The sequence below is a fragment of the Aptenodytes patagonicus genome, chromosome 4 (assembly GCF_965638725.1).
Source record: "Aptenodytes patagonicus chromosome 4, bAptPat1.pri.cur, whole genome shotgun sequence".
Classification (NCBI taxonomy): Eukaryota; Metazoa; Chordata; class Aves; order Sphenisciformes; family Spheniscidae; genus Aptenodytes; species Aptenodytes patagonicus.
The window spans coordinates 79556549-79584376 of NC_134952.1; the positions used below are offsets into that span (position 1 = coordinate 79556549).

General features: G+C 41.4%; 1 protein-coding gene across 2 annotated transcripts in view; it reads left to right on the forward strand.

Moving 5' to 3' along the window:
• Nucleotides 1-1352: 1352 nt before the first annotated feature.
• Nucleotides 1353-27828, forward strand: part of TNIP3 (TNFAIP3 interacting protein 3) — a 51981-nt gene continuing 25505 nt past the window's right edge. The window contains exons 1-6 of one of the 2 annotated variants that reach the window (XM_076337673.1): nt 1353-1394; nt 10786-10921; nt 22179-22265; nt 23832-23921; nt 25060-25125; nt 26482-26613. In XM_076337673.1, the coding sequence (XP_076193788.1) occupies nt 1387-1394; nt 10786-10921; nt 22179-22265; nt 23832-23921; nt 25060-25125; nt 26482-26613 (519 nt within the window). In that variant the 5' untranslated portion in view covers nt 1353-1386. The remainder of the gene's footprint in view (nt 1395-10785; nt 10922-22178; nt 22266-23831; nt 23922-25059; nt 25126-26481; nt 26614-27828) is intronic. The other variant, XM_076337674.1, reaches the window with a different exon arrangement.

A 27828-nucleotide genomic window follows, 5' to 3' on the forward strand; every position in this document is an offset into this window, starting at 1 on the left:
ATGCCTGCAGGAATGGGAGTTAGGAGGGGGGAGGGATGCCAAACACCTCAGATCTTCTCCTGGCAACCTTTCATTTTAAATTTCGGCTCTGCACATAGATGAAGCAGCATGGTTTCTATAAAATGTTCAGCTGTGGTTTCACATTAAGTTGATGTTACCAATAAAGAGAGTGACTTGTAACTGAAAACTTATTTGCTTATAAATAGCAGGTTTCGCTCTTGATGACTCCCCACTTTATTTCAGTGGTCGTGTTGCTGTTCCTACAATAGGTGTTATGAAACCTGCCAGTTTTCTAATTCCAGCAACTATCATAATGCTATTGGTTGTCATTTTGATCTAAAGAGAAGACTAAGACTTTTGGGCTCCTTTTCTGATGAACTAGAGATGTCCCACATAGGCTGAAGAAACATAACCAGGGTTGTTACCAGCCTGCAGCACAGGAGCAGAATGACTCTTCTGGATGAGGTGGCGTTGGCTCACTGTTTGTACCATCTGTTCTCCCACTTGTGCTGGAGAGGTGGTGGTACCTCATAAAATTAAAAAAGCTTCCTTTTTTCCCTGCTTGGAGTTTTCATCCAAAAGGGAATATCTAAATGTGGACTGCTTACTCTTACCCTGATGTGAGTCCTTTCCTCTGGGAGGGGTGCTTTTTTTCTTCTCTCCTTTCTCTTTGGAAATGCAGTGCTGGACAGTAGCTGGCCCTGACCAGAAGGAAGCCTGTTAGGAGCTTGTATAGTTCTTGAACAGCGCACTCGTGCACAATAACTCACGCGTGGCTCCTTTTCTTTTCTCTCCAAGTGATCTAGATCACTCATTACTCAAATTCTCTTAAATTTGGAGCAGTAGTTTTACTGGACGCTTCCATGAAGTATATGAATTTTCTAGTCAATGTGAGGACATGCTTGAACTCTAGAGTATTTAAGATAGTTGATTCTTTTAGGATGAACAATAACAGCCCTTTCTGCAACACTTCCAATGTTCCTGTGACTGCTGACGGCTTTGCTCCTTGGGTAGATTCTTGCCACCGCAGCCAGAGACTGTTATTGCTCCTACCCTTGCAAAACTGTCCCTGACAGAGTGGTGGACTTAAGAGGGGATGATGCTGGGAAGGAGGAAGTAGATTCCTGGCTTGCTTGTCAGCCATTTGTGGTATATGAAGAGGAAAACAGGAAAACGTGCAGAAATGTCATGCAGGCAAGATATGGTTATGTTTTCTCATTGCAATTGTGTACTTAAATTTTTCTTCCTAGATTGTTATCTTTTTATTTCCCCTTAAAATCTGCTTTTTTCCCTCCCTGTTTCTAATAGATTCACTGTGAGCAGCTCAAAAGGAAGAACAAAGGTGCAGAGGATCATCTAGAATTGTGCTCCCATCAGTGTGTTGAGATGGAAAGGTATTAACTACCTTAATTTTACATGGAGAAACTTATTTTATTTTTATTTTTTTAAAAAGTAATTTATGTTACATTATTGGAAATATATAGTTGAGTCTTTCCTGCATATGTCAATCAATTTATCTTCCAGACACCCAGGTTAATACTTTTTTGTTCTGCTTTAATCTGTCCTGTGGAGATCTGTATTGGTTCTGGTTAAATAAGTGAAACGTGGAAGTTTTCTGTACTGAGAAAAGCAAAATCATAGAGAATAATAGTGTAGGTTGGAAGGGACCTCTGGAGGTCATCTGGACCGACCTCCTGCTCAAAGCAGGGCTAGTTAGGTCAAGTTACTCAGGGCCTGTCTAGATGAGTTTCAGTCATCTCCAGGTATGGAGATTTCACAACCTTTTTGGGCACCTGCTTCTTCATGAACTAATATTACTTCTACTGCTAATGGCAGTAAAAGAGGTGGTACTGTAGGATATAGAGATAAAAAGGTCACGTTATGGCTACAGCCTCTGATGAGGCTGTGATGATGGCAGTGCCTTTCTAAGACTGTCAGTGAGTAATAAGGAGCCTTAAGAAAATTAATAGTGCTGAGTACTTCAGTGAATACTGCTGTATTCAGCAAGATAAACGCTGGCCAAAAAAAAAAAAAAAAAAAAAAAAAAATTCAAGGTAGCTGAGAATGATGAAAAGGCAGCTTTAAAAAGTATTAAGTATAGCGTGTGGATTTGAGAGAGAGAGAAAAATAAAAACTGTTTTAAGGCAACTGTAGATTTTTTAGGGAAGCTTAAGAAATAATACCCTACCCTCCTTTCTTCCTGTAAGAAGCATTTTTTCCCAGGTTAGTTTATTGTGAAATAATTGGATTTGGAATCCCTTGTGGACTGGGGTTTCCCATTTATTCAAGACATTGTGAGCTGCTGCCGGTGTAGTTTGACTCCAGCCTGTCTCTATGAAGGGAGGGAGGCGCCAGGTTCCTGTCTGGTGATGGCATCCCTGGTGAAACCGTATGTCGGTCGCTGACAGTTCAAGCCTTGGACCTGTGATGCAGACAGCCGCGCGGCGAGCTTCCTCTGCCTTTCAGCTTGGCTGCCTAGCAGCTACCACAGGCAAGAAGTTGGCTTGACTCAGCAGAGCTGGTTGTCCTCTGTCAGCTACCGTATGTTAAATTTCCTGGCTGCATTTCCAAATGGTGTTCATCTGTTTATTCTGCTTGCGCTGTTGTTAGATCACGGAAAATATCTCAGGTCTGTGTGGGAGACACTGACCCAAATGAATTGTGGACTTGTTTTCCTCCAAGAGTGCAGCCCAGCTGTGAGCCCAGGTCAGTAAGGCGTTGGTGACGTATCCACATCCTGGCCAAGGCTGAACTAGGAGGCAAAATGGGCTGTTCATAGGTCATGTTCCGTTTGTAGTGATGCCTGATTCGGGAAAAGAAAGAATAGTGATGTAAAGTACCAGTTAAAAATGTCAACGATGTAATTGCATCAGAATCATAGCTTTCCACAGAAATGAGTACGTGTAAGATTTGAATAGACTCGTGGTGCTCAAGCATAGATATACTTGGATATACTATACATAGATATAATCTGTGGAGCAAGCAGCCGGTCAAGCTGTATCTGTGGGACAAGTAGCCAGTCCAGAAAGGGCTGTGGGAGGGGGACCATTTCAAAAAGGTGCCTACTGAGGCTAGGAGGGTGTCCTAAAAGGGGTGCAAGCTTTTCTAGCTATTGGTCTTCACAGAAAAAGAGCAAGCACTTGAAAACATCTAGATTTGTCTCCCCTCTTGTTTTTTAACCCTTCATTTTCAGTTCTTCTAACACTTTCCTGCCATCTCCCACCAGCTTTCTGCACGTGTGCATTTCAGTGGGGGAATTCATCTGCTCAGAAAGCACACGCTACTTGGTGGCTCTGCTCGGCCGAGCTTTCCATTTGATTGATTTTCATGGCAAAACTTCAATTCCGTTTCCACTAGTGATCCGCACGCAGCTATGTAAGTCCTGGATGATGAGTCTGGGTGACAGTGCTCCATTTACCGCTTCTCCAGAGAGAGTCAGCTGTAACTCGTTCATGGCTCATTTAAAGCCCAAGAAAGTTGGTGAAAATAATTTAATTGGCTTTCCTGAAGTTTGAACTCAGCCCAAATGCTGTTCAATTATGGTCTTCATAGTATAATTAAGCAGAAGATCTAAGTGAAAGGGGAATGATGTTATTTTCCTGACGTACAGGCTGTATAGGGTACAGAAGTGAGGCGGCAGCATTGAAACCCAGTCCCAAAGGACAGGAACCTCCAGGCACGGAGGGGAGCAGCACTGTGTGATAAGTAACATGCCATGTAATGTGAACCAGCTAGTTGTCATCTTCTTGCATGTTGCATATTTGTTGAGGGGAATAGTCAAAGTCTGGGAGACACTAAGTGCCTGTATATCAGTAGCTTTACTTCTCTCTTTACTGAGATGGGACAGATTATAGGTGCACCTTCAAATAATCACTGGGCCCTTTTTTTTTTTTTTTTTGGCTTATTTTCAGAGAAACCAGATGTGTTTCCATTAAGAACATGTACCTCTTTTGTTGTTGTGATTTGTGTAATTCTTAAAATTAAGCAAAACTATTAAAGAATAATTGTTTCTGTTCACGTTAACAGCACACAGCTTCTCCAGATGTGGCATTTGACAGCCAGACAGCTGCTGGCTATTAAACGTGCCTTAAAAGCTCCATTCCTTTGTCGTAAAGGGAACAGAAGTGTAGGGACGTTTATGGGGTGATAGGCAGATGTTTTGGCTTCATCAGATTTGAGCGAAAGTTTAAGTGGTTTCTCTGCTATAGTCACAGTACGTACATGTTTTAACCCCTGTCATACACCTTGCCTTATGGAGCTATCTTCTCGGGACTGGAGTGAGATTATTTCTAATCTCACTGCAGTTACCTCCCAAGCAACAGTGCCAGCACTTTTTTCGCAACATCTGGGACATCTCACTCCAAAGACAATGCAGTTCTGCTAGGTGGGTCTCAGCTGCTGCTGGTGGCTGGCTTTCCAGCTGCGCTTTTGAAATACTGGGTGAATTTTTTCTGGTGAAATTTGAGTTAAAAAATTAAGTTGGAAATAATTTGAAATAGTGTTGCTTTATTTTTTTTTTTAAACTTTCTTTTTAAGTATATCCTCATAATCGTCAAAGGCAGGTGTTCTTTTTGTGTTTGTACCAGTGCAGTACGCTTTATGCCCAATAAACTGTTTTTTATAGTGGTACATGTGAAGTGGAATGTAGAACCAGTGGAGCTCAATTTCAAGAGATCTGGCTCAAATTCCCAAGCCTAAACTCTGAGCGGAGATCCGCTCGCTGGGTGTTGAGTACTGGAATAGCACCACTGATCCTTAGGGAGCTGCACCCCATTGTAAATATTCTCTCATGAGGCTGCAAAAATTTTTTTCTGTAACAAAAGTCTTTTTGTTTTCTTGGCAAAATTTTGTTCTTCCCATTGCTTGTTGGACCGGAAATTCTTTGTTGTCTTAACTGGATAAGATTTTAATATTAAAATCCCAATGTATTTGCATGAAAAACAATCTAAGATTTCTACAAAACTGAATTCAAAGAGAGCAAAAATCCTGTAAAATCATATGGAACATAAAAGAATAGGCTAGTTCTACAGATAAACTGTCACTTTTAAGAATTATATGCCTAATTTTATTCCTATTTTGAGTCTATTTCTAGTACAAGTTAAATTAAATATTCTGTAATCCAGGTCTCGTTCTCTCCCATATTCTAAAGGCCTTTTTCTGAAATGAAGTGTGTTATCATAAATAGGGGATATATTAGCTGAAACGGTTTGAAATTTGCCACATTTTTTAATTTATCCCAACCAGTTCATCCTCCGTAATTCAAGTGCAGAAATTTATTTCTTTCCATGGATCTGCTCCTTAGGCTTAGCCAAGCAAGAATCCTACGTCCCAAATGCCCACCCAAGGGGATGAAGCATGTGTTTAACCCCTAGACTCTGGAATTCATTTCCCGTCAAAATATGACTCCGTGGTGTTGGCGTCTGGCTGTAAATCCTGGCTTAAAACCTTTTTTCACAATTGTTTATGGTGTGTATTTGCGCTTTGACCAATCACAGGAGAATGACCCCAGCACACCAGCCTTGAAATTATTATTTCAAATAGTTATATGCCTTCGGTATTAATATTTTGCAACAAATGTCTTGAGACATGTTGTAGGTATGTCCATTGTTGCCACATAACTGCTATTAGTAAAAGTCATAATGCCCGTTTCCAGTGAAAACCGGGGAGAGCCAAGAGCTCACAAATGGTACCAGCTGCAGAGCTGGGACTCTGCATGGGGCTTGTTCCTGGCTATTTGATAAACATGTATTTCTTGGCCATCAATCTGTGCTGCTACAAGCCCAAAGCATGTGGCTCATGAAAAGAGCATGGGGCAGGCCATCAGGAGCTGAACTGGTTGCTGCTCCATTATGAAAGTGTGTATTAGTAGGAGTTGTTCTGTCTTCTGCTTCTTCTCCTGACCAGGAAAAGATGGACTGCAAGGAGTGCCCTTGATGCCATTAGAAGCCACTGGTGTCTACATCTCACGCTTCCTTTCTGGTGCCATCATATTCTGGCTTTAGTGATAGTTTTGGGCCAAATATAGGTTTTGCTCTGGCTCCGTTAAATGCATAATTTAATAAAATTCCCTGTGTGTGTACAGCCAGTACTTCATTGTCTACCCCTGTGAGGACAGACAGGCCAGCATGGTTTATTTAACTGGGTGGCATTGATCTGCGTAGGAGTTTCAGTCCCATTCACATACAAAGCATGTGCTGGGCACAATTTTTGTTCTGGCTCCCAGCTGAAAAACTGAATTCCTGTAAAAAGTATGCAACCATTTACAAATAATTAATTACAAAAAGCCGATAGAGCCTAGAAATTGAAATGGCGCAAAGATGTACCGTAGAGCAAAAAGTGAAAACCATTTTAAAGGCAGCTAGGTGAATACGTGGGAGAAATGAAAATATCTTTAACGTGGTGCACAGTTAGTCTCTGGCAGTGAAACCCTGCATGGATACGGCAACTTGCAAACCAAAGAGAACAGACCTAATTTCTTATTCTTGGAGGACATGGCTAGAAGGATATTGGCTACTACTTTTCAGATATGACATGGAAATTGAGTAAGGTTGGGCTCTCTCCTTTTCTTGCAAGCTGCTAAAACTTATGCTGGGAGACCAGCTTCCTTCATTACATCTATAGGTTCTGCTTCCATGTGAAATGTCTTAATTTTCCCAAAAAAGGAAATTTAGCAACTAACTCAAAGTTTACAAAGAGGAGTTAATATTCTAATCTTTTATTGGCTTCTGCATTAATCACAGCATGCTATGTATATCTTCATATACTTTAGAAAGATTTTGCACATAGAAGGGATATACTTTGTCGCATATGACCCACATAAAAATGCTTTTAATATTCTCTGATGATTGATTTTACAAAACATAAAAAACATATCTCCCAAATTTGAATGGATTTCATTTTTCTGATTTTTTTTTTCCTAACAGATTGCCTATTTGCATAATTTAATTATTAAAACCCTAAATACCTGATTTTAGCAAATGTTGGCAACAGCGTAGAACAGTAAGTGTATTAATGGTGCAGAAACGTACCTGTGAACTTCACAAAACCAAAAGTAGTTCTGAAAAGATTGCTTTCTGCAGAAGCTAAATGCTGTGTGCCCTCTAGAGCTCACCAGGGGAAGCTCCGGTAATCATCAAGAACTGTCTTGTTCTGGGGTAGCTCCTAATTACCAGTATCTTGAAGACGTATTCAAGCGCTCAGATCATCTGTGTGCTCTGAAAGTCCAGCCTGTAAGATGAATCTAGACACCAGATATGATTAACGTTTTAGATCACAATAAATATATCCTTCCAATTACCAAAGTGGCTAATATTAAAATACAGATAAACTGAGTAATAGTTTCTGGTCAGAAGACCTTAGTCTAAAAACTGAGGGAAAACCAAATGCACTGAGAAATCCAGTCAATGAATTGATTTTCTGACTTTTGTGACGATGTCGAGACACATGGATATAACAGAGCAGCAATCAGTTCGTAGGGATTTGAGTCTCTTGCGGTTCCCTTTCTTTTACCCAGGCACAGCTGGTTCCTGCTCTTGCCCAGGTACTCCTAAGCCCAGAAAGGAGAATGCAGAGAGGCAGGGTGGGAGCAGCCAGAGGTGAACATCATTTACAGCCACAGCATCAGACAAACTGTGGGGAGCAGAGCAGAGGAATAGATACTTCCTGGCTGAAAAGAAATATTTAAAGCCAACCCACCATCTTTATGGGGTATTTCCCAGCTTGATTCACGCTCTGATCTCAGGAGGCTGTGGTCACACATCTCCTCTCGCTGTGGCTGAACCAGCAGCAGAGATGAGCGCAGCCTGCCTAAACACTTGCTGCTGCACTCCTGCTAGAGGTTGCTGCCCGTCTTTCACTGTCCTCAGGACTGCACCTAGACATTGCTCCTTCATTTTGAACAGTTGTTTTAGTCTAAGCTGCCTTATTTGACTTAAAAGAGTTTAAGAAACCTTGACTACTTTGATCAAGCCGGGTGAGTAGGTTGTGCTGGCAGTTGGGGATGGTAATTTGCAGTAGAGAGGTAGTGAAGGTGGAAAGCGGCAGGGGCCGTAGAGGAGTTAAACTCTTTGGCAGGCTTTGGAGCAGCTAGAGCAGGATGTGTGACTGCAACCCTGGGCAATGAGCAAAATACACTTTACCAGAAGTGACTTGTAGGGCCAGAGTTTTTTCTCTCAGCTAAGCACTAAGCTGGTTGCTCTACTGAAGTCACACAGGAGGTGTGTGGAGCGAGGGAAGAGGAGAGTAACTAGCCTACCTTTCGTTGCCTAAGCACAGATAAAAAACTGACATTTTGAAAGCTCAGTCTGAAAATATTGGCCTGTGGTTTTAGCAGCTCTGCCCGAAATCCCTCAATACTGCTCAGTAACGTTTCACCTCACTTTATTTAACCTCTCCCTTCCTTTTGCCACATTTCTAGGGGCTCTAAGGAGGCTGCAGCAATAATTTCTCCCTTACTATGTAAATATAACTTCATTCACTTTTCCTAAAACTGCACCATGAGCGACTGCTTCTGTGCTGTGGCTTTTCGATTCTTCCGAGCACCCTCAAAAGCACCAAGTGCTCTGCACAGCTTATATCCAATTCTGTTAAGCAAAGCAATCTCAGGCTGGGTCAGGCATGGGAGTCCAAATGAAGACGCTGTTTTCCAGGGAAGTGCACTTGAGAGAAAAGGGGTGTTGCTACTTACATTGCAAAGTTTGCATTATGTAGCTGATTAAAAATGAAGGCTATAAGCAGAGCACTTGGTCATGCTGCTGCCTGAGAATTTATTGTCCGGGAACCTTCGCACAGAATTGCTTAAAAAAGAAAAAGTACCACTCGCACTGGTCTATCCAGGATTTTGCAATATTTAGCGAGATAGAAAAGGGCTGGATTTCTTTTGCAAGGTTTGTTGTTTTCCTTCTGTAGTTTTCTTCACGAGCTGCCACGTGGCTAACCCGTGCTGCTGGGGCTCACCTGCCACCCACGCACGGCTGAGGCTTTGAAAACTGCCACGAGCATTCAGAGCAGCTGCAGCCTGCTGCACTGCCATGACATTCATGAAAATGTGCATCGAGAAGGTCTTTCTCTTAATCGTCATGGCTTTGGAAGGGAGTTATGGCCAGTTAAAGTGGTCTAACAAAAGACAATACTCTCTTCAGCTGGGTACTCTGTTTCTTTGAACTTGCACTAGCTGCTATATTGGTTTAAAAACAACAACAACAAAAAAGCAAAAGGTTAGTACGAAGAAATATTTTTCTGCAGAGAAGAAAAATCACATGATGTGTCCTAGTGCTTCAGGACCTTCCAGCGCTAAAAACCCCGGGTCTTGGTTCCTTGTGTAAAAGTCCTATTTCCCTATGCCGTAGGTCTAGCTCTCGAAACACATCCAAATACCTTGTTTCTGCCGTGAAACTTTTTTTTTCTGGTGTAGGCAGGCTTCATGGCAGCTCTGAAACTGCCATGAAATTCCAGCTTCTCCAACTGCTAGGGGGCAAGTAAAAGAAAAAGCTCTTGAGTTTTACTTGTCCTTATTTGCTACTGTTGGTATTTTATTGTAGTACCTCCTGCAAATGATTTTGCATTCATGCTTAACGAACATACATTTCTGTTATAGTCTCTGTGTTGCAAATATCAAGAATAACATGAATCATTTTATGCTATCAGCACGAAATTCACCGCACTTATTTGCTCTTATGATTAGGATAGATGGGTTTGTTTATTGGATAATTTTACCAATGGCCCTTCAAGAGTTTCTTCAGAACCTGCAGTGCGATCCCTGTGCATTGCCTGTCTAAACTGCAATAAGTATAACTCATAAATTCGTACTGCTTCCAGTTTTTCTGTAGCTCAAAGGAAGAATTTAGTATTTTCTGCCTAAATCAAGAAGTAATCTTACTGTAACAGGTTGGTAATACTTTTGAGCCTTGCAGTTTGCTTTCTGGTCGTGCATTACTTATATTTAGAGTTGGTTTAAGCTGATTAGGAAATGAAGGTCTGAGCTTGCAAAAGACATGAGTATTTCTTGAAAACTTGGGTTGGGTCTAGGGCTTTTTGGGGTTTGTTTTCATTATGCCTAGGTCCATTCTCTGAAAGTCACATTCCACCATTATGGTGTATCAGGTGAATCAGCCCTAATTGCTAGTTAGTTCTGTGAATTTGGAGCAACCTCTTAAGTGCATGTAAGTCCTGTGTGTCCTTAGCAGAGAGACTGAAAGAAAAGAATCTCCCCACCAAACAAATACCACTTTAGTGTTCACAACAGAGCAATTTTTACAAGATACGAACATTTTTAAAAAGAACTTTCAGGAAAAAAAAAAATTGAAAATGCACGTCAGGTATCTATTACAAAGTGATGCAGAAAACAAAATGTGACATCAAAAAACTTTGTGAACTGAGCACCTGGTTTTGGAGTTCGCAACCAATTTAACCATTTTGATTGCATTTTTGTTGAAGTTGAATATAAAATTTTTGAAACGGTGGGTGGGTGAGGCTGAGGGCACATGACAGTCTTCATATAATCCCCAAAATGGTTGGCTTGGATTTTGTAGACCCAAGGTAGTAAAATTCATAAAGACTGCTTGTTTAAATATTTTAAATGAATTTCTGCCACAAAGCCCTTAGAGATTGCCTGTGTGACACTGCTCTAGGGCTCTCTGATTGCGTACCAGGAAGGAAGGTAGCAGGAGCTTGGTGCAGGACTAGCTCTGCTGTCTGCGTTGTCACATTCAGAAGACAGCTGACAAATTTACCTTCTCTGCGCTTCAAGTTCTGGTGTAAAGTTTAACATTGCTATTTCTTTCTAAGCAGGTGTGAAAGTAAAGAGCTTGATGTTGAAATAAGGAACCTGATAGAGAAGAATAACACTTACCAGTTGTGTGAGGACCCTGAACCTATTGCGCAAGAGAGTCCGAACCCTCAGAGAATTTCGTGTTCCCTTAAGGTAAACGCAGTCTGCTTTTGCAATGTTTATCTGCCAGGAAAGAACATTCAGGGGATGTTCCCTGGGTGACTTGATTATGCATGAAACTTTTTGATTTCTGAAATGATGCAATGAACTTGCTACACATTTTTTTTTTTTTCTTTCTGATACAGCTACTTTCTCTTACAAGGAAGGCTGAGTGAGAAGATATGTTTTATGGTGCTTTAAAAGGTCAACTAAACCCACTGAGTATCCAAAGTGACACCCTCTGTAGCCAGCTGTGCCTTTTGGATAACACAGATCGACAAAACTGTATACCCCAAGAGCACTGACATTTCTTTAGGTTGTTGCATTTGGTAGTTCTGATTTAGCTGAGGATGGGCAGAGGTGTGGGGGACAAAGATCTTTGGGAGTGTCAGGAAAGCTTTTAGATAAATACAAAGAAAGAAGAAAAATTATGATTCAAACCCACACTTCTCTGGTATTGCAAACAGAAAATTGTAAGCCACCTGCTAAGATGGTTGTCTTTGCTTGCAGCGAAGCAGTGGTTAACAAGCATGGCAGAAACTTGCTCTAGGTTTCCCTTCTCTCCCCTGAAACAGCAAGCTGCTTTTTATTGTGCAGCAGGAGGACAAAAGGAAATTCCTGTTTTCTGCAAACTGGGAAAGGGAGGAGTGAGGGGTACAGAGGAGAGGAGTGATTAAGCCGTGAATGCCATCCACCTGCAAGGGATGACACACTTACCTGCCTGTGTGACTCCACTATGGGGCGGGGGGTGGAGGGGGAAGGAAACCTCTGAAGGCTGTGCCCCAAGGCATGATGCAGGAAATTAATGAGGAGGTAAAGGAGAGATGACTCTCTTCTATGAAATCCGAAATTACACATAGCTCCTTTCACATGTAAACCGCCATCTCCAAAATGACTCATGACCTCAGGGCATGAAGCTGAGCTGAGCCTAAGGAGATGCCCCAGGGTCAGACTAGTGGGATTAGAAACAGTGAGAGAGAAGCCACAGAGAGGAATGGGGAATCCCGGCCCCAGGGGAGGAATAAGCATGGTGAAACAGAAGTCAGTGCAGAATTAAGTAGCACCGAGCTATGAAATTACAGGGCAGAACAGCAAGCCTGTTTCCGCAACGGTCTGTGGAAACACCTGGTCCCCCGCGTTAGCCTCCCTCCAACAGAAGGAGATTTGGGGGGGGGGGTGGGGAGGAAAAAGAAAGGATGTGCTCACCTCAACTGTTTCCATGGAGTGCTTCAGCACTTCACATGGAGTACCATGGCAGTACTTCATCTGTAGTGCTTTTATGCTTTTTGCATTTATAGCACTTGTTTGCCTGTGAAAGGGGTGTGTGTGTGTGTGTGGTTTTCATAGATTAAAGGAGGAAGGTTTATGATATTTCCACACTAGAAATATACTGGCTATTTCTTATTTATACTTTTAAGTCAAACAGTTTTTCACTTGGCTGGTTATTGACTTGGACATCAAGTGAGTGACAGCTTGGCAGTTGTTGTGATAAGCTCAGTAAAACATGCTAGGAGTACATGTATCGGATTGTGCCTTTTGGAAAAGGAGGTAATATTTTTAACACACCTAGTATACTTTCAATTACAAAGGTTATAAAATAGTATTTAAAAAAAAAAAAACAGAAAATGTCAGTTTGTGAAATGAAATGCTGAGTTAGACTTAAAATGAGGGGAAAAGTCTATATTTAGGAATTAGGAAAAAATTTTGATGAAACAAAAGTGTACCCTTCCCTATAGTGTTGGTCGTTCATCAGGAAGTTATTTGGCAGAGCCAGCAACTCATTTTTATTCTGTGACTTTTTTTTCTGGAGTGAAGAGTATAAATTGCACACTGCAAAATGGCATTTCCATCTGAGCTTAAATCGCTTTCGAGACTGTTATCTGGAAATGTCTGTAAACAAATACCCTTTTTCACCAGGATTTTTTCCCATAAAATATATATAATATTATTGTGGTTTTAAAGGCAAATATTTGAGAGAGAGAAAATGTAGGTCTGCAGAATGAACTAATTCTTGGCACATCCTTCAGCCTATGATTCCTTTATCTGTAATACTTTAATTACAGCTTGTCATGATGTTATGTTCCCCGCTCCGGGAGAGGGCAAAGAGGGAGGAGATTACACAGAAAAATCCTTACAGGCAGGTCGCAGCAATTGGAGCCTGTTGGTGTACTCGGGTCCCTGACACCCACATATGGTTCATTGGTCTAATATAAGGGACTTGAGTGCCTGTGTCCCTACATGTAGTTTGTCTAGATGAGCAAACTGTCTGGGGGTTTTTTAAGTGTTAAGCTGAAATTATTTCACACTGATTTAAGATCTTCTCAGTTCAATGAAATGTGTTTACTTTTGCTAGAGCCATTTTCCAAAAAAGGGAAACACACGACAACATCTTTTACTGATTAGAACAATTGATAACTTCTAATTCACATCTACTTACCTATTCCCCCTGTCTTTTGTAACATCACTTATTGCTGCGATGTGCAGCAGGAGTGTATGTGAACGAGAAGGATTGCAAGCTCCAGTCCTGCAGGGGCCATAGTCTGTGAAAATGCCTGTCCTCAAAACACACCTCAGGAAGGAAAGGGTTCCTTGTTCTGTCTTCTACACAGGGGAAAACTGAAGGCCAAAAGGATCAAGCAATTTGCTATTTTAATATAAGAAATCAAAGAAACACATTTCTTAACACAAAAAAGCAGCTTCCTTTTTCAAATTTAAGTGTAAAGCTGATTACATTCAACTGGAAATAAGCTAGACTAAATATTATGCATCAAAAAACAAATGTACTTACTAAAAAGTACTTATGCAGAGTGCTTTCAGTATGTTTAGGGCTTCATCAAGATTTTACACACAAGAAGGATGTTTTCTGGGGGAGGTGAGGGCGGATAAAAGTATCAAATAGGAAGGGAAGAAGAGCAACTAAAATAATTAGCCGTGTGTCAACATAAAGTAAAGTTGACAGAGATAATACATTTTATGGGATCAATTGGTAAAAAAAAACCCCAAACTTTCAAGCACCTAAACTGTTTTGGGTGTGAAGTGAGAAAGAAAAAATTTTCATTTAGGGGCTATCTGTACTTGCAACAACTATGTTGTAAAACTCAAAATAGCCTGTTTGCTACAGTTACAAATTATCATCCAATTATTGTTCCATGAAACTGGGATTTTCATCATCAGGCCTGAGTCTGCAAATGCTTAGGTACTTGAGTAGCCATGCCCTTATGGTTAGTCTCATTGGTGATGATGGAAGCAGTGGATAAAGGAAACCCTGAAACAGAAGCCTGTGCTATGTTTTACTTACTCTGAAACCACATCTTGCTCTAATTTTATCTGGTTCCCACCTATTAAGGCACATATTTGCATCTGCACATCTTTTTCTGTCAGAGTGAGCACCTAACCAAACAGCACAAAAGGTTGAGGCTGACGTACTTACTTAAGGGAAAATCCCTTTCTAGCACACTTCTCTGGGTGAAGCATGTGGATGAGGTTTAGACAGGAAGAGGTAGATTCTTCTTCTGGTTTAAGAGCTGATTTTATTCTTCAGCTAAAACCTCTTGGTTTTTACCGTTTCACCATGTGCACCAGAATGGGAAAAGGGTTTGCGATGGATATGGTAGCAAGCACTGCTGGCATAATAACAGCTTCAGGAATAAAGGCAAAAGTAAAGCTAGACCAAAATGTAAGCAAATAGGAGGGTCCCCAGAAGCCACCAAATTTTAACACAAGTAATCTCAGAGTAAATCTAGCTTCTACAGTTCTGCAACTGAATAGTACAATAAATAAAAAAGACCCAACCAACCAAAACACAACAAACCTCACAGCAGATACCTGATCGGCTAGGAAGAAAAAAAAAGATGATTTTACCATTTTGTCATCATCAAGGAAAGATTCACTTTTACTTGAATCAAGCATTTTAATGGTTCTTGGTTTCACTGCACTTACTGAACAGACAGAATTTTCAGAAGTGATGAGGGACTTTCATTATCTTGATTTGTGCATGCCTGTTTTGTAATACTGTAACAGAAGCCTTTCCCAAAATAAAGATCCAGCACTCTGAAAACGAGAACTTTTATCTTCTTGTGGTACTGATGCTTGTGAGGGGATTCAGTGTTGGCCACAGCTCCAAGGCTTTGCTTTTTCTCCCATTGCAAGCTTCTCAAAGATGACTAAAAGGCTTTTACACTCAGAAGGGTCAGGTCTTCCTAGAATACAAACTAAAATAATTGTCATTTTTAAATAGGGGGAAAAAAAAAAAACCCAACCTCAAAGCTGCTACTAATAGAAATTGCAGAATATCATAGAAATAGAATAGAAATTAATAAAAGGCTTCTGAGCAGTTCAGCCCACTTTGCCCTTGCAGGTGGGGTTGTATGCTGCCACTTGTGAGTTAACTCAGTGAGTTTCTGAGGGGCAGCAAATCCTGCCTGGTCCCATTTGCTTCCTGGGAAGCTTTTTCTGCACCTGGTAGCTGACTGGTTTATTCCTGCTCCTCACAGCAGTCTCTCTGCAGGAGCTTCTGGCTCCCAGCTCCCTGCCAGGCATTCCTGGCAGCCACACTCCGAAGTATCTGAAACTTTCTTCCCTGAGTGTGCTCAGACTGATTGCCATTAAAGAGGATGTTTCCCCTTCACCCCAGTCTTTAAAGTAATACAAGACAGCTGTAAACAAAAATGAAAGGTAAAACAGATACTATCTGTCATAATGATCAGAGCTGCCGGATGAGTTTTGAAAAATACACGGCCAATTCTCTTCTGTCACCATTGCCTGTAGTGCGGACAAAAATCATAAATGCCAAGGATAATGCTTGCATAAGTATGTGAGTATGAATGGGGAGAAAAAAAGGAGTGCGAAGAGTGGGAGAAAGTTGGGTAAAGATCTTACTAAGAACTCATGCTGATTAAGAGAATTTAAATGTTTTAAATTATGATTCACAGACATTACAGAAGGTTTCAGACTATTAGTTAAACTTGCAGGTGCAGGTTTGCTCACTATAATATTTTCTTAATACATTTAATCATGTTTTGATCAGTCACTGTAATAGAGAGCTAGCAGTGGAAGCCAAGGAACAGAAGCGCTCACATGGACATTAAGGAAGCATTTTTATAATACACATAGAAGAGAAATTATCAACCACTCATCTAGGAGGAGCCAGATCTGACCAGCTCTCCAAAGACAGAAAGTGATCGCTCTTGTTGTATTAACTTCATTTTCTTAAGCTACTGAACTTCACTTGCTCATCTGGAGAGCAGGCTCTGCTCCGTTTCTCTCCTTTGTTTTCCATGTTTACTCGATCTATGCTCAAATGTAAAGAAAAGTTCATTTATATTCAGTGGTGGTTGATGCTACAATTACATGTCACAGCCCAGCAGCAGGAGTAATGACGTTTTGTTTCCTCATTTGGGGTGGATAGAAGGAACGTGCGAAGGAAGTGACTTTCTGGAGAAAGAGTGGAAGGAGAAGTAAGGGATCAGAAATGGATGAAAAAAGAATGTAAGTTACTTACGCTCTTGCTCTAAAATGTGTGAGGGACCCCAGCTAGATAAAGGCCTGTATGTCTGTGTAGTTTAGGGAGGCTATAAAAAGTAACATAACTCTGTCCACTGCAGACTACGATGTGGTTTTACACGTGTTTATGGAGAATTCAGAGGCAGTTATACCGTAAGAGGTTGCCAAGTGTGTATTTCTCCACTCAGAGACTATTCCCTGCAGTCTGTTTTCTCGTGATCTTTTTTTTTAATGTAACCAGTAAATGCCATGACACAGACTGACTTGTTCATTTAAAGAGGAAGAGGTGAAATAATCAGGGAAATTAAGGTTCATGCAAGCATTAGATTGGGATTTATAAAACTTGCTGACGAGTTTGTTACTGCTGTTACATCACATTTAGCAAGTCTTGATTTTGCATGTTAGCAGCTAAAGTAGGTATGATTTCACCACAGCAAAATCTGATTTTTAGTTGTCTGTGGCAAGAGAGTGACTAGATTTTCCCCACAAGCCCTTTACTGCAGTGTTAGAGATGGTGCTAATTTGCATGGCAGTGTCCAGCGTGTATGTAGTCAGGGGTACTGCCCACGTCTGAGGTGCCACTTCAGTCCATGGCTGCAAGAAAGGCTCAGGCAGCTCCTTGGGGAGCACTCGCCTTCGTTAGCACCGATGGACATCCTCTCAGCGCAGCGCACGGCTGACATCGTTCCCACTGTGCAGAACAGGCACACTTGCTTTCTCCTCGGGTATCTTCCCTGCTTTTCCGTAGACATTTACCGAACAGTGCAACACCTCGCAAACATACGCTGCCTTGCCTTTGGACGACACTGCTAAGTCTGTGTTTTCCTCCAAAATTTACTTTCCTGGTGTTTTAAGCAGACCTGTTCACACTTTGCAGACACCCTCTTCAGTTGTCATTTTTGCTTCCTGTGAGGCTTCCTGAGCTTCCTGTGACTGTGTAGCACTAGGACAAATTTTCCTCCAAAATCTTTAACTGGTCTGGTAATGTTTTGCAGGGTGGAAAATTTTAACAGCTTTTTGAAAGTTTGCTTGGATCTGTAAACAGTTTTTTAGGTTTGCGACTGCATTTACAGTCTGGTCTTCAACTAGAATTCTCCAAGCAATTTAAAACTGTATATTTGATTCAATAGCTTGAAACCAAGTATAAATGCCTTAAAAATATTTTTCTTTTTTTGACTTCTGAAGTCTGATAGTTGTCAAAAAGAGTCCTTCTTTCAAGGATTTTTATGTGTCTCGGATTTCTGAAGTGCTGTTGTACACCTAAGTTGTTCTTCATTGTGTAGCAATAGACTGATAAACAAATGTAGTGTCTTTATCTCTGCAATACCAAAGAAAATGAATGTTGTCATCTCCTTGTCTGTCTTTTCAGTGCTATTAACTGTTTTCACAGAGAGAACAATTTTGCTACCACCACCTCTGAAGAGCTTGAGCTTTTGTTCCCTACTCATTGGCATTTCTTCTATTCATATAGATTTCAGACATACTCTTTTCTTTCTGATGAACCCCGTGCTGTTCTTACATGACAATCAGTACAGAAAAGCGGTTGTGAGGGAGGGAACAAGGTTCCTATCTCCCACCGAGCTGCTCACACAACTGAACAGCACCGTTGTTCTTGAACAGCATGTTGTCGCCCTTGAGATGTATTTCCTATCAAGTCTCTTAAAAGACATTTGACTTTAGGCACTGTGTGAAGGGGCATCAGCGTTATCCATATGAATGCTAAGTTTGCCTAGCTAGGCACTGAAGAGTACTTAATGTCATTTCTATTCTGTCATATTTTGTATAAGATACTTGTAGTGAAGAGCAATAGCTAAGATGGTGCAAGAAAATTTGGCACTGTTTTTAATGTGTATATAGGGTGGAAGGTCAGTAACAAAGCTAAGAGCTTCCACACAGGCATGCCTAGCTTAGAGCTTATTAATTGTTAGCAGGGAGCAATACGTCTTTCAAACGAGACGGTAATGTTAGGCGAAAGATTTGCCCAATAAATGAGGCCAGTATAAATTGCATTCACCGACAGTGCCAAACGGCATGCAAACAACAGCTATTTCAGCCAACAGCAAAACTTGACTTGAAACTCTTTATGCATAGCCCTAGTGTGCGAAAGGACAACGGCTGTTGCTGCTCAGTCACTATGGCAGGCTCACAGAGGGTGAAAATGGACAAATGGGCAGGTCGTTTTGGCATGGAAAGGGGGAGACGTGGAGATGCTGTTGCTGTTCTAGCCTCTGTTCTTCCAGGAGCTTCACCTTTTCCCCCAGGTCTCCCCAGCGCTCTCACAGCGTTGGGGGGGGGGGGGAGGGGGGTGCAGAAAGGAACAGTGTTGCAACTAGTTAAAATCCCTATAAATGGCACCTTCAAATCCTCTAGTCCAAGAATCATTCACTTTCGGTAGCCGTTAATATGGTCATTAAGATATAAACAACAAAGGACTTGGTGTCCGAATGTCCACCTAGCTTTCCAGGAAACTACTAAGCTTTCCAGGAAACCGTTTTGAACTAAGTAACGGTAACAACTGTATGCACTCCAGGGTCTTAGCCTCATCCTCTCTTCAGAGTAATTTGAGCACTAATATCTTTCAAGTGGGAGCTGTGATTCATGAGTAGGACTGTGCTCTGGGTTTGCTCTTCTGTCCCTGCTGCAGGGACCGCTCAGCACCTCACGTAGCAAGTTGCGGTGCGCTGTTGTGAGGAAATCGGAAACTGGGGTTGGTTTACCTTAGCAGACCAGACCATAAAATGCAGCTGTTCAACCCAAGCTTTCTCCCAAAGCTTAGCTGCTGCTGGAACGGGGATGGGACTGCTGAGCATGGGAGCCGGCGTAAGGGGAGGTGTCTGTGCTTGAGAATCATTGCCCTCGAGAGCAGACGTGCAATGTGGAAGTTTTCTGATTTTTTTTTTTTTTTTTTTTTTTAATGAATCAGATGCTCAGTGTTGATACTTTATAGGCAGAGACAGACTGTTTCCATGAGTTTATAGTCTATAGGACTGTAGCAGGCCAGCGCAAGGTAGCAGGACATTGTGAGAAGACGATAGATAATTGCTGTTTGAGTCACTTGCGTCTAGTTACAGCACCCTCTCCTTCAGCAGCTGACTCCTGACTCTTCATGTGCCTTAACTTTAGTACAGTCAGAACACAAAATTATGCAGTGACAGACTGCTAATGGATGCTACAGATGCGGCTGTGACAGATGGACAGACCGTGGCCGAAAGGAGACATCGTCATTCTCTGATCTGACACTAACATCTGGATGACCTTTAGCATTCAGTTGGTCTGTTTGTGTATGTGTGTAGTAGGGTTATTGCCTATTCTGCAAAGAGCTTTGAAGTCATTAGGTGTAAGCTTTGATTTGACAAAAATTTTTAATAATCTTATAATAGTCTCATTTTTAAAATGCATGGTGCTTCCTCTTCCTTCTCCACTATGGAGATTTTAGGGTTTAACTATTACATCCTTCTCTTAGGTAGCACAGTATGTTTGTTCATTTTAGAAGTTGGCCTTCTCGCATGTCTGTTTCCTGGAGGATGGCCTTCCTGTTTCACTCAGCCTTGCTTTGGTGGTACAGAGGTTTACTTTGTTTCATTGCCTGACAGTTACTGGCTCGTATTTCTTACAATATATTAATCACTACAGAAATGTCAAGAAATGCAATTGTGGAAGTTGCTGTTGTGTTATCAGCCAGTAGTTCTTCCTTCTTCAAACCAATGCTGTTCCTGGGAGGGATATGCTCAAAGACTAGTTTTGGTATAGGTACAGATGAAAATCTCTTATTTTTTGATGGGTAGGATGACTCCTATGTAGAATTGTTGTGGTTTAACCCCAGCTGGCAACTAAACCCCACGCAGCCACTCGCTCACTCCCCCCCGGTGGGGTGGGGGAGAGAATCGGAAGGGTAAAAGTGAGAAGACTCGTGGGTTGAAATAAAGACAGTTTAACAGGGAAAGCAAAAGCCACGCACACAAGCAAAGCAAAACAAGGAATCCATTCCCTCCTTCCCATCAGCAGGCAGGTGTTCAGCCATCTCCAGGAAAGCAGGGCTCCCTCATGTGTAACAGTGACTTGGGAAGACAAACGCCATCACTCTGAACGTTGCCCCCTTCCTTCTTCTTCCATAAGCTAAGCATGACGCCATATGGTGTGGGATATCCCTTGGGTCAGTTGGGGTCAGCTGTCCCGGCTGTGTCCCCTCCCAGCTTCTTGTGCCCCCCCAGCCTGCTCGCTGGTGGGGTGGGGTGAGGAGCAGAAAAGGCCTTGACTCTGTGTCAGCGCTGCTCAGCAGTAACGAAAACTTCCCTGTGTTATCAACACTGTTTCCAGCACCAATCCAAAACACAGCCCCATACTAGCTACTATGAAGAAAATTAACTCTATCCTGGCCAAAACCAGCACAAGAATCTAAAATGTCTTTATTAAAATAACATTTGTTTTTTAATTTCTGTCTTTATACCCCATGAGTTTTCCAGCTGCTCCATAAACCAGGAAAAAATAAAAAGAACATCAGGGTAGGGAGGATATATTTCACATGCAATTATTATAAAATAGTAGCTTTCTTCCAAATTTGGTTTTGTATCTTGCAAAAGAGGGGTTGCTTAGTCACACATTATCAACCAGAGATCTGGAATGTGGCTGTTAAATTCCAGCATTTCACAGGATTACTTTACTTTGTCTAAACGCTTTTTTGGAAATTGAAAGAACTCCTACAGATTTATATCAAATTTATTTTATATCAAATTTCACAGGCTAGCTTTCATTCCGTTCCTTGAAAAGAAAATAAGCAACCTCTGCCCCCACTGAAAAAGCCTCAGACCCAGGGATCTTTCCACAATAAGGAAAATGATTTTTCTTTCACGCTTCCTTCTCAAATCCATCATTATTCAGAATTCCAAGACTGAGGATGAAAATACTTTGCACTTTTCTATTTCGTCCTGACTTTGTATGTGAAGTCTGTGGAAGCCTTTTCTTTGTTAATCTTTCCTGTGAATTTAACTTGGTAAGTTAACCTCTTTTTCCGAATGGGAAACTAAGACACAAGTTTGAAGTGTTGAGTACCTTCAGTACTCAAGTGAAGACTTGAGTAGCTTGAAGCTAGATCCATGCTTAGATAAGGTAAGTACTAGAACTGCAAATACGATGTCCTTTGGAGAAGAATAACATCACCTGTCGTTCTTCATCTTTGTGCAGCTTTTCTTCAGGGAAAGTAAATCAATTTTCCAATTATGGTTTTCCCCAAAACATCCTGGGGTTTGTATGGGTGTGCTCTTCCCCATAGCTGTTAACAGACTTCGCTATTATTCCTTTATAAGCATGACTCGCTGATTTGTTCTATCATGATAGTTCACACTGTCTTAGTGTCACTTAATACTTGTCATACTTACGTAAGTCCTTTTTTACAACTGGAAGCAGGGGTAGAAAACCCTGTCCTCTTATTTACTGAAAAAACATACCCTTCCTTCCCTTATACATGCAACTTCCTCTCTCGGGGTGAACTGGCCAGTTGATTGCGATTTACATGCACCCTAAGCAGAGTACTGCCTTGCCTGGCATATTAGTCATAGGCAGTGTGCTTCAACCCTTGTGGGAAGCCCCGGCCAGGAAGGAGGAAAAGGATAAAATCAAAATTCCACCACTTATTTCTGAACCTCGCCTGCTTCCACAGGCAGCATTCGTGGATCTTCTGGGTCTTAATGCAATTCTTCTGCTCCTTTAGCTAACATAAAATATCTATTTCATTGCTCTTCTTCTTCCAAAGGCCTGTAGTGAAACAAATGCATCCAAGATGGCCTTGAGTGCGTGGACAGGTGTGAGTGACATGGAAGCCCCAGCAGACCCGCTAGAAGTAAGTGACTGTTTTGGCTGTCCTCTGAAGTACTGACTGATTAACAGGAACGGCTTGAGCTGGTGCAGGTATCATGCGTGTCACTTTGTAGATTGACAATTATGGGCTGATTTTTGTGTTCCAGTAGATTTGTCTGAATGATTTACGTTGTTTAAGAGTAAAAGGAAATGTTAGAAGTATTTTTGGATACAGCATTCTTAGAAAGAAAACCTTCCCTAGCATTGGTTTGGTTTTCTCCCCCCCCCCCAAAAGTATCTAGTCATTTTAACTTGTTGTTATACAAAGAGTAGAAACTGACCCGACAACTTCTGTGAGCAGTATTCGGGCCAGTTGGTGCAAGTGTATATATAGCTGTTAGATTTGTGACTTGTCCTATTCACTTTAATAGAACTCTTAAATATGCACTTAAATACACGCCTAAGGCCCAGATTCTGAAAACAATTCAACACGTGAATAACTCCATTGACTGCCAGGTAATTGCTTCAGATACTTTAAGTTAAACATGTTGATGAACTTCTACAGGAAGAGGGATTAAGTGTTTTCTGTCATGGAAGTCAAGTGCTCCACATTAGAGTTCAGCAGGACTGGCCATAGGGCAAATACCTGGTCAGGATTTTTGCCTGTGAAGAGGCACAACAAAACTATTCTTTGATCTTCTTCATTGGTATTTGGCATTAAATTCTCTAGCTGAAGAAAATAAATTTATTTCAGGAGATTTAAGACCTCAGAAGCATTCACGCTTTTATTCTAGTTTCTCGTATGTTGGTTGAGAATTTAGGGAGAAAAAAAAAATCCCTGACCAGGTATCTGAACATAGTATGTTTTATTTTTATGAGCATGTATCTTTTTTCCAGTACAGTTCTCCTGATATCTATCTATCTATCTATATTTATCTAATAGATCACGTTTGTTTTCATGAAAATCCGTAGAAACTCCTTGGAAATTATGATATATGATATTGCCATTATAAAAATGAGGGTTTGGCTGCTGTTGTCCTGCTTGGGCAAAACTCCACGCTTTAAAAAATGGAACAATTGCAGACTGATTTCCTAATTTCTCCAAATGGCCTATTTGTTTTCTGTATTGCTTGTTTTGAACCCATTGTGCTGAAGTTTATTGCCTTGGGCCTGCAAGCACTTACAGGGGCAATGCTACTCATTATTCTAGTTCTTGCAAATGAAGGGAATTACTTATGCCCACTTCAATTTATGCTCAACTTTTGTGGCTTGTACTACTTGTTTGTATTACCATCTGTAAGATAATTAAAATCCTATTTTGTGTTCTGTGTCTCAGATGGTACAAATAGACATAATTCTGTTTATTTCAGTGCCATTTGCATAATGCTTCAATTAAAACACAGACTAAGCAGGGTTAAAGCAGATGCACACTTCAGAATCTGCTGTCAGCAGGTGTAAAGGTACTGAAATACAAAAGCAATGTAAGAAAATGTTGCTGTTTCAGTTTCTTTACATGCACATGATAGGGTGGATGGGAGTTTTATATGATGATCTTGACTTGAAGAGAGGATGCCAAAAGCATTCGTTTTTGAACATTTCTTTTCTCCAGTTAAGGCACATATTACTGACCAAAAAGAAGACTATATCAGCCAGTTCTCTGGAACAACAGATCCTCTCACTGGAAAGACAGAGACGAGAGGTAATCTTAAGTTTACCCTTAACCTTTACAGGAAAAATCTCTAAGACAGACATTACAATATCAGTAATATGCCCGGGGCAGGAAATCACTGAATCTGTTATCACTGTTACTTACACCGTTTATGCTGCAGTTGCTTTTACCCACCAGTCCAGCAAGGCCTATGTTTTTCCTGTGGGAATCTCATCCTGCACTCTTGTGAGACAATTTCTATGTGGAGACTTTCTGCTTTGCATTTCTTCACAGCCTGAAGTATGCAGGCACTTAAAATTATGTTTAAGCTAGTTCCTATAGTCCTACTTCTCTCTACCAAGCTAGGCAGAGTTATATTTGGAGAACTGTTCCTAAAAACAAATGATGACTTATTGTAACGCAGCTATAAATCTAGAAAAGCAGAGATTTATAAGGTACAAAGGGCAAATTTTCTGAATGATCACTATTGTAAAGGCCAAGGAACCACTGTGAGTAGTAGCCAGTGGTGTCTTGGTCACAGGTAGTAGCAAACTGGAAGCCATTCTTTTGCTGAGCATCCTAAAGAGTGACCCTATATCCTACAAAGCAAAATGCTTCAGAGGGACCTATTTGGCTTTCTCCAATAAAAATGCACACACGCTGACTTCGCTCCTACCGCTTACATGTGTGGTGTTAGCCAATCTTCCCATCTTGCATGAGTGCGCTTGCTCGGTTTAGTGGTACTGAGAAAGGCAAGCGGGGTTGCACCCAGTAGTAATTGCAGTCAATAGGAGTCTTCAATTCACTTGTTTGAAGTCAGAGACCTTCTAATTGGAAATATGTTTATGGAACTTAAAGCAAACTAACAAGAAACTCCTTGGCCATTTAGGATTTGCAGCTTGGGATTTGTACAGCGTTGCAAATGATTCACCTGTAGCTTATTGTGTATTTGCATGTTTGCTGAATGTTACTTCCTGAACGTTCGTGTACTTTAACTGAAATACCGAAGCACTGGAAGATGGGTCGTAAAGCTTGCCAAACCTTAAACTTGCTTTTTCTGAAATGAACTGGCCAGATAATGAGGAAGTTGTGAACACTCATAGCTGGAGGATTAGAATGCCAGTCTGCTTTTTATTTATTGACAATGTTGAAATAAGGGTTATTTACTGTGTCTTCCTGATAATTACAGCTTTTGGAGGTGAACAAGCAATGGGATCATCAGTTTAGAAGTATGAAACAGCTTTATGAAAAACAGGTAACAATGTTGACTACTTCTATTGGAATATGTATGCCACCTGCTGATAGTTAAGTCTGTGCTTAAATACCAGTCAGCCATAGCTATAGTAAATATCTTAGGGGGGGAAGGCATTATGTTTACTTTGTCTTTAGCTCACAAATTAAAAAAGCTTCATCACATAGAAGTGAAGCTAATGTGTGTACAGTCTTCAGTAGGACAAAATAAGCAGAGAAGCAGCGCATCTCTAAAATAGTAGGGACCAGGGTGGACATGACAGCAGAAGTCTTCATGCCCTCCACAAGGTAATAAAAATTGCTCATGCTTCAGAGCACAACTAACTGAAAATTAGCCTACAGTGCCTGGTGTGCCCAGCCACTGATACGCATCATCACATATCTGTTGGTTCTTGTACCATTTCTTGTGGCTGGCTTGTGAAGCCTGGAAGCTCACTGGGGCTCCCTGTAATGGGGGAGCTCTCAGATAAATCCTCCATGGATGCTGCCTTCTATAAGCAGAGAGGCTTTTGCTTTTGAGAAACTGCTCTGTACAAAAGCTCTTCATTTAAAAAAAAAAAAAATAAAATTGTAAATAAATTATTTTTATTTCCTTTTTTTGTCAAGATCCCATTGGCATAGCTTTCATTCTGTGAAAATAGATATTCTGTGCTCTGTGGCATCTTTGCTGCAGGCATTATAATCAGCTGCCTAGTGAAGCTGGCTGCTTACAATTTTGCCTGGTATTCCAAAGACCAAGTTGGTTCATTGACTGACAATTCTCATCTGTTTCCTTCTATGAAAATGAAGTTTGCAGAATGATCTCATGTGCTTATCAGGAAAATTTTCTAATATTTTCCAGTAAGCTTTACTGAGATCTGGATCATTTCTTTGATTTCCCCCCCCCTGTCCGCTGCCCCCCCCCCCCCCCAAAAAAAAAAAAAAAAAAAAAAGAGGAATTTAAATGGCTCTTCCTCATTTAATATGGGACCATTTTATGCCTCTGGCTAGCTCATTTGGATGTGCACCACTGCAGAGGGAGTCCAAATTGCAAAAGGAAAAAAGAACACTAAAATGGAAAATTCGTTTGGAGGGACAGACCCATGGTAGCTGTCCTTTGGCAGCAAAACAGTGCGAGACCCAACTGGGTTAACACAAACAGAGAATTTGCCCAGAATCATTAAGAGTCTCCAGTGGAGACAGAGCAGCGGAGTGTGGAGGTGGGGAGGGGAAAGTCAGTGGCTGGGGACTTCACACGCAACCAGATCCACTCCTTTACGCTGGATCTGCTGAGAGCTGAAAGGATTTGAAGGCACCTTCGAGGTGCTGTGCCTTTCAGGATCCCCAGTCATCCCACCATGGTCTGTCACTTGCTTTTCAGCTGGCAGAAATGAAAGCAAAACTGGACGTGTCAGAGAGGAGAGTCAGTGAGCTGGAGGAAGAGAGACCTCAACGGCATCCAGAAGATGAGAGATTGCAAGCCCTGGGCAGAGAGAGGCCGTCGCAGGAAATGGTAGGAGGGTGCACTCTGTCACCCCGTTTGTGCTCAGTGTTGAACACTGTCTTGCCTTTCCTCTTTCTCTTCTCGCAAGTGGCAGGGCATGGGTTGTCGCAAAGCCATGAGATGAGATCGTGGTGTTGAGTGCTCTTCAATATTGTACCCAAGGCAGTGCTTGATCTTCTGTCTGATCAGAGAACTATGTATAGGGAGAGAGTCATTTCAATAGAAATCGGCAGAGAGCACAATTAGTGTTGGGGGGGGAGTAAAGAACAGGTTGATATGAATACTGCAGAGATTTCCTTCCTTGCTGTTCAGTTCGGGGTGGATTTCTTTGTGAACGAAAATGCTACAGTGATTTCAAATGGAATAGGAACGTCATTGCAGACGTTACACGAAGTGCTTGGCAATAAATACTTGAAGGAATGAATTCAGCTCCAGACACCCACATTTTGCTATTGACAGTATAGGCTTTTATACGTGTGCTAGCTATCTCAGCTCCCCGTAAATATTAGTGATGTAGTCAGTGCAGTTATTAGGGCTGAAAGTGCCTGGGCTGATCAGCTGCTCTAGAGCGGCGTTCACCTCACCCTGAGAGTGTTTGGGCACCTCTCTCGGGACTCCTTACGCACTGGCTCTTGTGTAGGCATTCGCATCTAAAGCTAGATCCCTAAGCTGAATTCCCACCACAGTAAAACCACCAACCTGAGCGATCACCATATACATGCCCAACGTATACACAAAACTTTGTGCCCCGTTTTACAAGCACCACAGAGTGGTGCTTCCTACTCTCATTCTGCTTCATGGTATCACACGCTTCATAGCCTCTTGTAAGAGTTTCTGGATGGTGCTCTGACGGCTGAAGCCGGGCTTCTCTATTCGCGTGATAACATGAAACAAACCTGAAAACAAGTGGCAATCGCATCACTTCCAGGCTCAGATAAGATGTAAGGTAGCTGCTGCAGGAAAAGAAATGCAAAGCCCTTAGCTTTTATCTTCATGAGCAGAACATTCATCTTACTTGTTTATCAATTACGGTATGGTCTTAGCTGAGCACGTGCTTGACTTCCAACCAATAGGACCATTTACATGTTTTAAAGCAAACTATGTCGTTATGTACTTGCTGAATCATTGCCTTTATTTGCTCCGAGTGTGGATTCAACGCAAGACAATCCATCTTCCTGTTCATATTACTAAGGTTTTTACTGCCTGCCCTTTAATATATGATAG